Source organism: Catharus ustulatus, chromosome 14 (genome assembly GCF_009819885.2).
Source record: "Catharus ustulatus isolate bCatUst1 chromosome 14, bCatUst1.pri.v2, whole genome shotgun sequence".
In the NCBI taxonomy this organism is placed as follows: Eukaryota; Metazoa; Chordata; class Aves; order Passeriformes; family Turdidae; genus Catharus; species Catharus ustulatus.
Window position 1 is genome coordinate 832,844 of NC_046234.1, and position 15,374 is coordinate 848,217.

The following is a 15,374-nucleotide window of genomic DNA, read 5'->3' on the forward strand; positions in this document are numbered from 1 at the left end:
CACCCCTGAGCTGTGGAAGCAAATCCCAGGGTGGGGGCAGCCCGGAATTCCTGGCTGTGCCTTTGGCTTCCCCCCTCCTTCCCCAGGGCTAAGCACAGGCCAGCCCAGGGAGGACAGCTCCTGTCCCAGGTGCAGGGAGGGGATCCCCACTGCTCCCTCTGCTTTCTCCCCCTCCCAGGGCATTTCTGCACTGCAAAGGGGGCATTTCCCACTTCCCCATTGCCGGCTGTGTGTGGTGAGCAGTGAGGGGTGGATGTGGGGAATGTGCCCTTCCCACAGCTCTGAATTCCCCACTGTTTATCCAGCCCCTCGTTCCCTTTCCTGGAAGGGTCAGTGGCACTGGGAGCTGTTGGTGGCTCCTGGAGGAGAGGCTGTTCCTCTCTCTGTAATTATCTGCTCTCCTTTAAGGAGCAATAACCCGCCTGTCCAAGCTTTTCTCAGAAGCTTGATAAGCACAAGGAGGGGATGGAAGGTGGGAGACACTGGGAAATAATCCAGGGAATGTCCCTGGATGATTATTAGTTATATTATATTATATTATATTATATTATATTATATTATATTATATTATATTATATTATATTATATTATATTATATTATATTATATTATATTATATTATATTATATTATATTATATTATATTACATTACATTACATTACATTATATTATATCATATCATATCATATTATTACACTATACTACTCTAAACTACACTATAATATACTATACTGCAATATAAAACAATATAGTATAATACAATATAATATAATAAAATATAATGCAATACAATACAATTTAATACAATACAATGCAATACAATATAATACAATACAATTTATTAATATTATTAATATTATTATTACTGAGATTGTGGGCTCTGTGGCTGTGGGAGTAAATACAAATCATTATTATTATTATTATTATTATTATTATTATTATTATTATTATTAGTGAGACTCTGGGCCCTGTGGTGTGGCTCTGCCAAAACCACCGAGGATCTGCCCCAGCTCATCCAGCACTGGAAAGATCTGGAGATGTCCCCAAATCTCAGGGCTGTGGGGTCCTGCAGAAACCAAGGAGGGAGCAGCGGGTGGGATCCAGCTCTGCTCCCAGGGAACAAGGGACAGGATGGGAGGAAACGGCCTCAGGCTGTGCCAGGGGAGGCTTTCATTGGAAACTGGGGAGAGATTCTTCTCAAAAAGAGTTGTCCAGCCCTGGCACAGGGCAGTGCTGGGATTCCCATCCCTGGAAGTGCCCAAAAACCACTTTGGTTTGGATGGATGTGGCACCTGGGGACAAGGTTCAGCGGTGATCATGGTGCTGGTTCATGACCAACAAAATGACTTGATGGCCAAAAAGGTGACTTGATGGCCTAAAAGGTCTTTTCCACTTTAACAACCCCTGGCTCTGTGATTTTCAGCCTCTTCCCAGCACGGCCAGGATCAACATCCTCCCATGGCTGCTTTGGGGACACAGAGATCTCAGTTCCTGTGACTTCATCAGGGTGAGGGCACCCAGGGGACCCAAACCTCTGATGTGTTGCCATCGGGGCCATCTGAAGAGCAGCAAGAGGCCCCTCAGGAGCCCGGACTGACGAGAGGGAGGGCAGGAGCCCCAGAGGGGCACAGCCCGGGCGGTGACAGCGGGACAGGACGTGCGAGCTCTGCGGAGCAGCAGCTGGGCCGTGTCCTGTCCCCAGCCAAACAGGGCTGCAAACACCCTGTCCCCCTCCAAACAGCTCCAAACAGCTCCAAACAACTTGACTCCACTCGGCCCCTGGCTGATAAGAAAGTTATGAGCAAAAAAACTTCCAGTGCAGGGTCAACATGGGCTCGTGGGAACAGCGGGGTCTGGCTCTGCTCCCCAAGCTTCCCCTGCTCAGGGAAGGCAAAGTCCCGAGTGCCTGAGCAGTCCCTGACTGCAGGGACCAAAATAATCCCAATTTCCCAGCTCTTTGTACGGGAGAACATTCCTGGTTTGGTGGGATCCAGCCTGGAGCTGCTGGAGGATTCCTGGTGCTAAATTCGAGGAGATGATCTGGAACTGCTCTGGGGGTCAGGGGATGGAGAAATGGGGCTTTGCATCCCACTGCTTGCATCTTCTCCCAGCTTCCATCTTCTCAGTTTTTCCTGGCTCACCTGAAGGGCAGCTCTGAGAATTCACAGAAAGGAAAGGAGAGGAAGGGAAAGGAAAAAAGGAAAAGGAAAAAGAATGGAATAGGAGGCAGGTGATGAGCTGGCATCACCTCTTGTTCTCTTCACTCCTCATTGCTGCACTGCTGGTTTGCTCCAGGAGTTAAAAGCAGGGAATATCATCCTGGAGGGGAGAAGGGGAAATTCAGAGACCAGAACTTGATGTGAATGGAAATATTTGCAGCAGAAAATCTGGCTGGAAAGAGGCCAGATCTGTTCTCCAGCACTCCAGAGCCCTGTGGCATAGGAGGCAGGGCCAAGGGAATGCTGGCAGCAGGGTTGGAGCAATAGGACCAGAAATGCAGGCACAGTCTTCTATTTATTTATTTTAAGTGATGCCAGTGGAGGTGTGGGGCTGGGAGCAGTTTCTGAGCATTCCCAGTGCCACAGAAGAAAACCTAAACCCTCCCTGAGGATGCCCGAGCAGGAACACACCCAACATTTCAGTCAGATCACACCAAAACAGCAGGATTTGCCAGCTGACAACCCTGGAAAAAACATCTTCCCAAAGGATTTGTCCCAGCAGTGGCTCCTGTACGATGCTTTACCTGCTGGAATTCCTGGGGGATTCTCGGAGTTTTCCTGGCCAGGTCCCACAGAGGCTCTGGAATGTTCCCTCCCCCAGGCATCCCTGCTTTCCTACAGCCCCTCCCTGCATTTGGGGTCACCCAGACCCACACCTGGACACCAGGAACTGAACTGGGTTCAGGGCCCTAAAGAGCAATTAGTGCCCTAATTAGTGCCATAATTAGAGCAATTTGTGGGGGTCTGGGGGGGCACCTCCATCCCTTCCTGGGCACACCCAGGGCTCACAGCTGCATCCCTCTGCCATGGGGTGAGCACACAGAGGGTGGGTGGAAGTCACATTGCTCTCCATCTCCACAGCCCACAGCAGAGCCCAGCTGAGCCTCAGTGGGGCACTCACACACTTTTCCACCTTAGGTTAAACCCTGCGGCAGTCCCACATTTCCCAGCTTAGGTAAAACCCCGGCTGGATTTTCCTTCCCCAGTCCTTGCCTGGCAAAGCTGCCCCAGTGGCTTGGACTCCAAAATCCACCAGGGATGAGCCCTGGGCTGTCCCCAGACCCCAGGGACCCCCGGGTTCCTCAGTAGTTTCTTTCCTGCTGACCCCTGTGGGATTTTGGGTTGTTTTGGGGTTTCATTCTCCTCCCTGAAGCAGCTTAGCACCACCCTGGAGCCCAGGGTGTTTCAGGGCTGCTCTGGCTGGGTTTTCCTGGGCTCTCTGGGGGCTGGAGCCCTTTGTCTGCAGCAGAACACACAGAGCCATTCATGCCCTGTCCCGTGACTGGCCCAGGGCCAGGGAGGGGGGCCCAGAATACCCCAAACTCCTCTGGCCGGGGGACAGAGCCCAGGAAAAGCTGGGGTTAAAGGGTTAAAGGCTGCCTAAATCCATGGGTTCTGCCCTGGGCACAGGGACAGGGCCAGGTCACCTCCTGCACCCTTCCAGCTGGGGATGGACGGGTTTGTTCCTGCCTGAGCCAGGCCTAAAATCCAGCCTCAGAGTGCCAGGGATGCACCAAGGTGCAGGAATGATCCCTGAGCTCCAGACTTAACTCTGGGACACGAATTTCCACGTGGAAACAGTTCTGGGTGTTGCTGGGCAAAAAGGGGCAGAGGCTGAGTGCTGCAGGCAAGGCAGGGATGGGCAGTGTCCATCCAGCCCAACCCAGCAAGCCTGGCTTAATTCCATGTCCTTCCCACCAAACCTGGCTTTTCCTGCTTTCCTTCCCACCAAACCTGGTTAATTCCATGTCCTTCACACTAAACCTGGTTTTACTTCCATATCCTTCCCAATAACCTGGCTTAATTCCATGTCCTTTCCACTAAACCTGGCTTTTCCTGCTGTCCTTCCCACCAAACCTGGTTTTACTTCCACATCCTTCCCACTAAACCTGGCTTAATTCCACATCCTTCCCACCAAACCTGGCTTTACTTCCATGTCCTTCCCACTAAACCTGGCTCTACCTCTGTGTCCTTCCCACTAAACCTGGCTTTTCCTGCACATACACATAATTTCTACCCTGTTTGGCTTTTCCTGCACATACAGATAACTTCTACCCTATTTCCAATCTTATCCACTGAGAAAAGCCAGGCTTTCCCAGTCCTCACCAACAACTTAGAACAAATCTGGAGAGGAGGATCCCGTCCCTCAGAGAGCAGACGGTGCCACCCCTTGTCCAGCTTTATTTATTTCTGATTTTCACTCCTCCACTCTTCCCTCCTCCATCCCATCCCATCCCACCATTGGTCACAGGGGCTGTTCCATAAATCCATAAAACCACCCCAGCAGCAGCCAGGCCAGGGAGGAGCAGCACAAAGCCCAGCCCAAAGCCAGCTCCAGGCTCCCAGAGCTCCCCCAGGACATGCCCAGGAGCCCGGGCAGGGGGAAGGAGCCCTGAGGGACCAGAGCAGCTCCCAAACCCCCTGGGCAGCACCAAGGTAACAACCCCCACCGAAAGCTTTGCTGTTCTGGGCTTTAATTGGTTTTAAAAATTAATCAAAAATTGATTCCTTGTGCCAGGGGGGTTTGGGCAGGGTTTGCAGCCCCCTCTGGGAGGTGTTGGAGGCACTGAGGAAGGGCCAGGATGTGGCAGGGAGAGGAGAAATCCAGCCCAGCTCTGGAAATCCAGCACAGATCTGAATCCCTGCTGGATCCCTGCTGGATTCCTGAAACTGCAGCTCCTGGGGCAGGCTGGGTTCAGGCCATGTACTGCTCTCACCTCTCTCCCTCCTCTACTCCATCCACTGAAATTTTGCTGTGATATTTATCCACATGTAATAATATATATCATATATAGCCCACTGAATAATAATAATAATAATAATAATAATAATAATAATAATAATAATAATAATAAATTATTTAAATTTAGAAAATGTAATTTAATTAATTAAATTAGAATAAAATAAATTCTGTAATTTATGTAAAATATATTTTATTGTTAATATATTGTAATTATTTATATCTATATATATATAATCCATATGCAATCCATGGGAAAGAAGTGTTTGGTATCTGGAGAGATGGATCTGGTGAGGTGGAACTGCTCTGGAAGGGAGAGAGAAGAGGAGGAGGATGGAGGGAGAGGAGGAGGATGGAGGGATTGGTGTGGGTGTTGGTTTGGATGTTGGTTTGGGTGTTGCTTTGGGTGTTGCTTTGGGTGCTACTTTGGGTGCTGCTTTGCCATCTGGACAAGCCTCTCCATGCTCCCGTGCCTCAGTTTCCCTTAGGTGAGCAAGGGCTGCACTCCCAGCACTCCAGGATGGGTTCATTGGGCAGCTGGACAGGACAGAACAGTTTTTCTTTGCCCAAATTTTGGGTTTAGTCAGAGATTTGATTGTGTTTAGGGTGAGATGGGGAGGAAGTGTTTTCCCTGCCCTGGTGTCCTGTGATTCTCCCTCACATGAGCTCCTCTGCCCAGCCCCAGGGGATTTTTTGTTTCTGCATTTTTCTGTGCCAGAGCTCTGAGGTCAGGCAGGGCACATGAAACAGCCCAGGGCTGTGGAGGGGGACTCTGGGCACAACTTCCAGGGGTGCTGTGGCACCCTGTGCCATGCAGAGCTGTTCCTGTGAGCCCCCAGGGACCCCAGCAGTGAGCTGGCTCTGCCCTCTCTGGGACACTCCCAGGGGACACCTGGGGTGCCTGAAATCCCTGGAACAGCTCAGAGCAGGGATTTGGGATCCTTTGGGGTATTTATCCATTCCCTCCCTTCCTTTCTTCCCCCCTCCCAGCTCAGCCCGGCTTTCAGAGCCCAGCAAGGTCTGACCTCAGCCTCTTCCTCTCCAGGATGGACAATTTTCTTCTCTCCATCCTGTGCTAAACAATTCCTGTCCCTGGTCCCTTTTCTCAGATCCCAAGCACCATGAGGGCTCGCGCCCCCATCTCCTCAGCAGGACCAGCCCTGGCCATCCTCCTGAGCTGCCTGCTCTCCAGGACACACAGCCAGAGCCCAGAGCCCTTCCAGGACAGCACAGCTACCCTGGAGCTGCTGAGCCAGGAGCATCCCCCTGGGCTGCTGCAGCCTGGCTCCCTGCAGGGCATCCCAGTGCCCAACGTGTCCCAGGGCAGCCCCTCGGAGCCGCCGCTGCTGCCCGTGTGCGCCCGGCCCGCCGACATCCGCCACGCCTTCAAGTACATCAACACCCTGGTGTCCTGCTCCATCTTCCTGGTGGGCATCGTGGGCAACTCCACGCTGCTGCGCATCATCTACAAGAACAAGTGCATGAGGAACGGCCCCAACGTGCTCATCGCCAGCCTGGCCCTGGGCGACCTGCTCTACATCCTCATCGCCCTGCCCATCAACGTCTACAAGGTGGGCACGGGGGCTGCTCTCACCTCCTGCACCAGCTGGGGCTGCCCCTGGGTGCCTGGAAGTGTCCAAAGCTTGGATGGTGTGGGGTTGGTTGTTTTCTTTGAACAGTTGTTAGTTGCCATAAAATTGTTTATTGTAAGGCACTCTTTAAGGCACTTAAAACGTATTCTTACCTTCTTAAACTTACTTACTTACTTATCTAAAACTTAAACTTTCACCTCTATTTCATTTCTGTGTGACAATGTGTTTTAATTTCTCTAAAAGCTTTAATTCAAACTTGCATTTGGATCTCTCTCTGAGGAGCTCAGGGAAACCTCTGTTTTTCAGACTCCAACAGGATGGGGCTTGGAGCAGGTTGGGGTAGTGAGAGGTGTCCATGGCAGGGGTGGCACTGGATGGGTTTTAAGGTCCCTTCCAACCCAAACCATTCCATGATTCTACAGTTATGGATTCTGTTCTGCCCCACTGCTGGATGGGCTTTAGAGTCTCTCTGAAATCCTTCTGGGGTTCCATGGTTTGTGTGGAGGAGAAGGCTGGATGGGGTGCTTGCTTCTGGGGTGGCCTCAGGACAGCTCTGGGATCAGAGGGCAGAGGGGCTGTGAATTCTCCTTGTTCTCCTCTGGAAGGAGTGGCCTGGGTTTCTCCAGTCTTTGGCACACACTGTCCCCACCTCTGGCTGTGCCAGCTGAGCATGGGCCCTACCAGGAGAGTGCAAAAACCTTTGGGTTTTGTCTGTGTCAGAGCCTAGTGTGGAGTTTAGGACTCAGATCCATCCAGAACCCCCCAGGTTCTGCAGTCAGGACCTGGTGTCTGGACCATCCTTCATGTCTGAGTCCAGCCCAGTTTCCCAACAAACCACGGGAAAGAGCCCAGGGCACATTCCCAGGGTGGGGAGCTCAGGGAGCTTTCCCTGCTCTCTGTGGCTCCCTACACCTTGTGGGGGAGCCCAGAGGAGCTGGAGGCACTTCCCCAAAGCAGCCTGGTGACCTGTGGCTCCTCCCCAGCTCCTGGCCAAGGACTGGCCCTTCGGAGTGCAGGTCTGCAAGCTGGTGCCCTTCATCCAGAAAGCCTCGGTGGGCATCACGGTGCTCAGCCTCTGTGCCCTCAGCATCGACAGGTGAGACACAGCAGCTACACCTGCCCTGCCCAGCCCGGCCCTGGCACCTGGGGCTGAGCCAGGAGCTTCTTCCTAGTGCCAAGATGGGGACAGGATGCTCTCATGTGGAGCTGGAATTCCAGAGCTGGAATCCTGCTGGGAAAGGCCGAGGGGAGGATCATGGTGTGAGTGGGGCGGTGAGGAAGGGTGGCCAAGGAGAGCTCCCATTCCATGGATCCCATCCCCACCCCATCCCATCCCATCCCATCCCATCCCATCCCATCCCATCCCATCCCATCCCACCCCATCCCATCCTATCCCCTCTCTGGCTGCCCCTCTCACTCCCCGTGCCCCTTCCCCTGCAGGTACCGGGCCGTGGCATCCTGGAGCCGCATCCAGGGCATGGGGATCCCGCTCTGGAAGGCCGTGGAGGTGCTGCTGATCTGGGCTGTGGCCGTGGTGCTGGCAGTGCCCGAGGCCATCGCCTTCGACATGGTGGAGCTGAGCTACTGGGAGCAGCACCTGTGGGTGTGCATGCTGGCCTCGGAGCAGAAATCCCAGTTCATGAGGGTACAGACCCGAAAACAACTCCAAAACTACCCCAATCCCAACCCCAAACCCCATCCTGACCCCAACCCCAGTCCCAACCCTGATCCCCCTCAGCAGGATCTGTGCTCACCCTGTGCCCTGTTCCTGCAGTTTTACCGGGACGTGAAAGACTGGTGTCTTTTTGGTTTCTATTTCTGCCTGCTCAATCCCAACCCCAAATCCAACCCCAATCCCAACCCCAGTCCCAACCCCAATCCCAGTCCCAGTCCCAGTCCCAACCCCAATCCCTCTCAGCAGGGTCTCTGTGCACCCCAAGTTTCCCCTCCTGTCCCTTCCCCGTTCCCATGGCTCCCTTTCCCTGCAGTTTTACCGGGATGTGAAGGACTGGTGGCTTTTTGGTTTCTATTTCTGCCTGCCCCTGGTGTGCACGGGCATCTTCTACACCCTCATGTCCTGTGAGATGCTGAGCAAGAGGAATGGGATGAGGATCGCCCTGAACGACCACATGAAACGGGTGAGGGACCCCTGGAGGGGTTTTGGGGTTCCCAAAGGAGGAAGTGCTGCTGGAGGGGGACACTGCCATCCCTCTGCAGGACAGGATGAGCTGGGAAAGATCATTGGTGTAGGATTACCCCAGGGAAAAGAGCTTAAAGCTCCAAAATCTCCCAAATCTGCAGCTTTGGGAATGACCCCAAACCCTTCTGGCCACAGCCCAGCTCTCCTGGCCATTCATCCCAGCCCACACCACACAGCCCCAAAGGCTGGAGGTGCCAAATCCCAGACAAGGTGGGCAGGGAAGAGTTCCCTGTACCCTGCCATGCTTTGGGAACGGTTCCCTGAGGAGCTCCAGGTGGTTGTCACCCTAAAAGAGTGAAGGGTGGAGGGAGGAGGTATCCAGGGAATACCATTCCAAAAGAGCCCCAGGAGAGGGTGAGGAGGGTCCCAGGGACATCCATCCCAAAAGAGCCCCAGGAGAGGGTGGGGAGGGGTCCCAGGGACATCCATCCCAAAAGAGCCCCAGGAGAGGGTGGGGAGGGGTCTGACCCTGTGAGGGGGGAATGGAGGAGGGGTCCCAGGGAGCACCATCCCAAAAGAGACCCCAGAGAGGGTGGATGGAGGAGGGGTCCCAGGGACATCCATCCATCCATCCATCCATCCATCCATCCATCCATCCATCCATCCATCCATCCATCCATCCATCCATCCATCATCCCAGCAGAGCCCCCCAGGTGTGCCCCACCTGGAGCTGCTGCTGCCCTGGCCCTCCCTGCAGCCTGCACCTGATGCAGGTTTCAGGAGCAGCCTGGGCTGGTGGAAGGTGTTCCTGCCCCTCTAAGTCCCCTTCCAAGCCCAACCATTGCACAATTCCACGAGCTGGGGGCTGCTCCTGGTGCTCACTGGCCCTGGGGCTGTGTGGCAGCGCAGGGAGGTGGCCAAGACCGTGTTCTGCCTGGTGGTGATCTTCGCGCTCTGCTGGCTGCCCCTGCACCTCAGCCGCATCCTCAAGAAAACCATCTACGACCAGACGGACCCCAACCGCTGTGAGCTGCTCAGGTAGAGCCCCCAGCAGGGGACACCAGCCCAGGAGCCCACTGGGACCAGTACAGGCCCTGCTGGGCTTGCAAGGGAGCTGCCTTTCGCCTCCTGCTTTCAGTAATTCCTTGTGCGGATGGGCACAGAGGTGGGGGGGTATGGGAAGGGTTAAATTGAATTTGGGAATGGCTCTGGGAGGATGAGGTCTCCTGGGTGCAGGAATATTCCCAGCAGCGCTGAGGGTTCCTCACTTTCCCCCTGCCACCCATCAAAATCCAAAAATCGAAAAAGTCCAAAAGTCTACCCAAGTCAAAATGCAGCCCAGGCCAGGGGCTGTGCTGGGGTTTGGTAAGGTCAGGAGCACCAGGAGAAACCAGAGCTCGTGCTTTTGGCTTCCTCAGGGAATGCTCCTTGCAGGGAAGAGTGGTTCTTAGGGGAGGATGGATTTGTGCTCAGCTCTGTTATCAGTCACTGCTCCTCCACAAAAGCAGGACCCCAGGGCAGGCAGTTTGGAAATTCAGTCTGACACATCTGTTCTTCCCCTTCCACCTCAGCTTCCTTCTGGTGATGGATTATTTCGGGATCAACATGGCCTCCCTCAACTCCTGCATCAACCCCGTGGCTCTGTACTTTGTCAGCAGGAAATTCAAGAACTGCTTCCAGGTGGGAGTGACCCCTCCAGAGCTCCTGGCTGTCACCAGGCCCAGGGGCACGAGCTGATCTTATTCCTCATCCCAAATTATCCCCTCCAAGTACACCAGAGCTCAAGGCCCTGCTGGGGAACGCTTTTGCCAGAGCAGGATTTAGGACAAGCCCAGAATTCCCTGTCACTCTGGTACAGGAACATCCCCACAATCCATTAGACAGGGGCTGGGGCTGCTCCAAACATTGAACCCAAGATTTGGGAGATGATTTTCAATTGTAGTGAAGCCCTGAAAAAGGAAGGGAAGGAGATTGGGATGGGATGGGATAGGATGGGATGGGATGGGATCAATGGGATGGGATCAATGGGATGGGATCAATGGGATGGGAGTTGAGCCCAGCTAAGTATCACCTGTATTTTCTGCCCCTTAATGATGAGAACACATTACAAAAACACAATTACAAAAAATGGCCCTAATTTCAGATTTCAGCATCCTCATTTCCTCCCCTGCCCAGCCCTATCCTGGAAACCCCTCTCCCAGCAGAGCTGCAGCACAGCAAGGCTCAGCATTCCCGGCCTGGCACTGCAGGGACTCCTGCTGGCACAAACCTGGGAGTATTTCCTTCTCTTTTCCCACATCCCACACGTGTGACCTGTCCCCCTTGTGTGTCCCCAGTCCTGCCTGTGCTGCTGGTGCCAGAGGCCAGCCCTGAGCATCACCCCCACAGATGAGAAGGGATCTGCTGGGAAGTGGAAAGCCACGGGGCAGGAGCTGGGGCTGGACAGGAGCAGCTCCCGCCTGAGCAACAAGTACAGCTCATCCTAAAGCCCTGCCACATCCAGGACAAGGCACAAGGACAGCAGGACCCCTCCAATCCTCTCCCAGGCTCCACTGAATCAGCTTTGCCTTCGTGTCCAACCCAACTGGAAGGAGCTGGAGCATTCCCCAGCTCCACCCTGACCCCAGGCCCCTCTGCAGCAGAGGGACTCACATCCTCACAGGATTCTTCATTTCCTCACAGGAAAACCAAAGGCACTTCTGGCCATTGCCTGGGGGTGGAAGGTGGGGTGGGAATGTGGGAAGGGAAGGAAGGTTGGGGTGCTCACTCTGAGACGGATGTGGGGTGAGGAAGAGAGGGACAGGGACAATTCCCAGCTGGAAAAGTCAAGCAAAGCTTGGAGAAATCCCTGGAGATGTCCTCATGGTCATGTGGAGGTGGGAAAGGCACTGGGGAAGGTCCAATCTCAGCTGCAAGAGCCACTAGAACCTTACTGAAATATGGGAAAGGGCTCTTTAGGATTTGTTATTGGCAGTAATTCATCCCCCAGGTGATTTCCCAGCAATTTTCAAGGCCAGGTTGGACAGGGCTTGGAGCACCCTGATATAGTGGGGGGAGTGAAGGTCCCTCCCAACCCACACCAGTCTGGGATTGCAATCCCTGTGATCCCATCCTAACATTCTTGCCAGAACTTTCAGGAGAGCTCTGTGAAAAAGTTGTATTCACCAGGTTTTTATTTGTTGGTTTTCCCACAGCTCTCTTTTCCCTCTCTCTCTTTTCCTTCCTTCCCCCTTCTACTTTGTCATGGAAAAAAATGGAGAGAGGAAAAGGGGAGAAGAGATGAGACCTGCAATTAAAACATTTTCCAGGTGTTGGGGTGGATTTTTTAGCTTAACTTTCACTGAAATGTAAAAGTTTTACAAATAAATCATAAAGACAAATGGTTTCATGGAAAACAGAGACTGAGGAATATCAAGACCAGCCCATTTTCCATAAATTTCCTAATTTGTGGAGCAATCTTTGTCCATGTTCTATGACCCTGTGCTGAGCAGGACACAGGTCAGCTCTGCAGCATCTAAATTAATAAACTTTATTATACAAGAAAATACATTTTTGCAGCAAAGTCATAAAAAAAACAACAAAAAACCCTCATTTGGACACAGAGAATTCAAAACACAGGTTACACTTCCATTCCCAAAGGTTACTGCATCTCTTCCTCCTTCTGTGCCCTGAACTCCTTCATGCTCCTCTGAAACAAGAGCAAACACAAATGTCACCATCATGTCCCTGGGCAGCACAGAGCCACCAGCTGGCTGTGCTGGGACTCTGTCTGCAGCTGGAAAGCTCTGACAGAGCTCCAGGAGCTTCTGGAAGTGACTGAGCTCTACAGTCACTGCAAGGGAAAGGGAGCCAGGCCATGGCATGGATCAGGCATAGCCTGTCCAAAAAAACTCCCAGGTTTTCCTGCCAAAGGTGTCCCCAACACAGCTTCAGCCTGCCCCTCTGGGATCAAGGGACAGAAGTGACCCTGAGCTCCCAGGAATGATACAAAGGACAGAACTGACCTGGAGCTCTCCAGGAATGGCCCAAGGGACAGAACTGACCTGGAACTCCCCAGGAATGACCCAAGGGACAGAACTGACCCTGAGCTGTCCAGGAATGGCGCAAGGGACAGAACTGACCCTGAGCTCCCAGGAATAACCCAAGGGACAGAACTGACCTGGAACTCTCCAGGAATGACCCAAGGGACAGAACTGACCTGGAACTCTCCAGGAATGACCCAAGGGACAGAACTGACCTGGAACTCTCCATGAATGGCCCAAGGGACAGAACTGACCTGGAACTCTCCAGGAATGACCCAAGGGACAGAACTGACCCTGAGCTGTCCAGGAATGTCTCACCTCAAAGGTGCTGAGCACGTGTTGGCAAACACCCATCAGGTCATTCAGCCCTTTCCGGAATGGCTCCACAGCAGGAAGGGCTCCTTTGGGAACAGATGGGAAAAGATGGATTAGGGACACAGGAGGAGCTTCCCACTGCAGCTGGAGCAGAGCTCTGGAGCAGCCTGTGAGGCTCACCACTGCAGAGCCTGGCAGAGGGCAGGGAGAAAGGGCTTTTCTTCATTTAACAGACTCCTGGTGGGAAGCTGCCATGAGCAGGGGGAATTCCATGAGAACAGGGCCATGAGAACAGGGCCCCAGACATGGAGGGACAGCCCCAGCCTCACCTCTGGTCTGGATCCTGAAGTTGATCTTGCTTTCTGAGGGGTGTGTGATGCAGTAGCCACAGAACTCCACATCAGGGCTGCAGGAGGGCAGAGAGGAGAAGGAGCAGTGAAACTCAGAGCAAGCCACAGCAAATCCCAGGGAAGTGAGAGGCTCAGGGCACCCCAGGCCTGCTGGGGCTCTGGATGTTTCCAGAATGACTTAGGGGAGGGATGTGCTGAAGGGAAACTCTCTGTGTGACCTTGTTCCCTCACAGCCATCTCTCCCTGAGCTGAGCTGCAGCTCTGCAGGGCAAGGACACGGCTGGCACCACAGCCAGGGCAGTGCCAGCTCTGCACATCCACACAAGGGATCCTGGCTGCTTGGAATTCCCCCTGCAGCCAAACCTGCTGCTGCTCTGCTGGGTGGAGGAGGCTGAGTGATCCAGGGCACTGCAGGAGTTCCCAAAATGTTGCAGGGCCTCTCCCTCCAGCTGAGTTGAGTGCTGGAGCTTTGGCCTCCAGCTTATTTTGTGTTGTCAGAGTGATTTATCTTAAAGCCCACCCAGTGTCACCTCCTGCCATGGCAGGGACATCTTCCACTGTCCCAGGTTGCTCCAAGCCCCATCCAACCTGGGACAGGGATGGGAAATCCACAGCCTCTCTGGAGAGTCCAGCACCCAGTTACTCCCCCAGCAGCTCAGGAGGGACTGAAAGCCCTGGGCTGAGCTCAGCTTGGGTTCCTGGGCAGGGGAGGCTGTGGGTGGAGGCTCAGGAGAGGCTGGTCAGACCCTTTGAGGGCTGGTGCTCCCAGCACAAGGAAAAAGAGGAGCAGAGGGTGGGAGCAGGGCTGGGAGGGGGTGCACAGAGGGGATTTGGGATGCTTTGCCTCATGGCAGCCACAGCTGAGGTGTGGGTCAGGAAGGAGGAGGCCAGAGCAGGCCACGGGGTCCCTCAGAGGCCACACTCACTTCTTCATGACCATGTAGCGCAGGGAGTTGCCCAGGGTGTGATCCTCATCGTGCAGCACGAATGTGACACAGTCCCCATCGCTCCCATCCGCCTGCACCTGGCACCAGGGGGAGAGAAGAAGAGCTGTGACCTCCTGGGCTCAGGGACAGCCCAAGGGAGAGGGCCAACCCCGTGCTCAGCTCCCCAGAGTGACTGGCAGGTTGTGGATCTCGCTGGGCACCTCTGGTGCTGCCGTGGGACCAGAACGCCTTCAGAGAGGAGGGAAAGCCCCACAATCTAAATCCCAGTTTTAAAGCAGCTTAGTCCTGACCTCCACCTGCCGCTGCTCACCACAGGATGCCAAGGTGTCCCTTGGAACCATCCTGACACCATTTGTCCTGATGCCACCCCACACACCTGAGGGTGCCCTAGCACTAAGACAGCCTCGTGAATGACAGGATCATGGAAGCACGGAATCGTTTAGGTTGGAAAAGCCCCCCAAGCCCAGTCCAATCATTCCCAGCACTGCCAAGGCCACCCCAACCCGTGTCCCCAAGTGCCACATCCACGGGGATTTTAAATCCCTGGGCAGCCTGTCCATGAAGGAATTTTTCCTGATATCCCATCTAAGCCTCCTCTGGTACAACGTGGGGCTGCTTTCCTCGGGAGCAGAGGCCGGGCCCCCGTGTTCCACCTCCTGCAAGGGAGCGAGCGGGGCCCCGACCCCAATCCTAATCCCGATCCCAATCCGAATCCTGACGCCGATCTGTATCCTAATCCCAATCCCGATACCGATCTCGATCCCGATCCCAATCCCGACCCTAATCCCAATCCCGACCCGATCCCCATCCCGATCTTGAGCCTGATCTCGATCCTGATCCCCACCCAGATTCTGATCTCGATCCCAACCCCGATCTCCATCCCGATCTCGATCTCGATCCCGATCCCGATCCCGATCCCGAACCCAATCCCGACCCCGATCCCCAGCCCCCCGTGCCTTACGGTTTCCAGCGCGGGCCCGCTGCCGGTGCCGGTTCCGGCCATGGCGGTTCCGCTGTCCCGGCGGCCCCGCGGCCGGAAACGCGTCGGGG

General features: G+C 54.2%; 2 protein-coding genes across 2 annotated transcripts; one reads left to right on the top strand and one right to left on the bottom strand.

Annotated features, from left to right (window-relative positions):
* Nucleotides 1-5,892: 5,892 nt before the first annotated feature.
* LOC117002737 (endothelin receptor type B-like) lies at nucleotides 5,893-12,117 on the top strand. Its single transcript, XM_033072102.2, has 7 exons — nucleotides 5,893-6,529; nucleotides 7,534-7,646; nucleotides 7,991-8,195; nucleotides 8,539-8,688; nucleotides 9,595-9,728; nucleotides 10,262-10,370; nucleotides 11,027-12,117. Exons 1-7 carry the CDS (start codon nucleotides 6,080-6,082, stop codon nucleotides 11,174-11,176), a joined length of 1,311 nt encoding a protein of 436 aa, XP_032927993.1. The 5' UTR covers nucleotides 5,893-6,079; the 3' UTR covers nucleotides 11,177-12,117.
* An 88-nt stretch (nucleotides 12,118-12,205) lies between these two features.
* Nucleotides 12,206-15,365, bottom strand: LOC117002736 (DNA-directed RNA polymerases I and III subunit RPAC2-like). The gene is made up of 5 exons (XM_033072101.2): nucleotides 15,286-15,365; nucleotides 14,304-14,401; nucleotides 13,357-13,433; nucleotides 13,031-13,113; nucleotides 12,206-12,378 (listed from the first exon to the last, which is right to left on the bottom strand). Exons 1-5 carry the CDS (start codon nucleotides 15,325-15,327, stop codon nucleotides 12,331-12,333), a joined length of 348 nt encoding a protein of 115 aa, XP_032927992.1. The 5' UTR covers nucleotides 15,328-15,365; the 3' UTR covers nucleotides 12,206-12,330.
* Nucleotides 15,366-15,374: the final 9 nt, after the last annotated feature.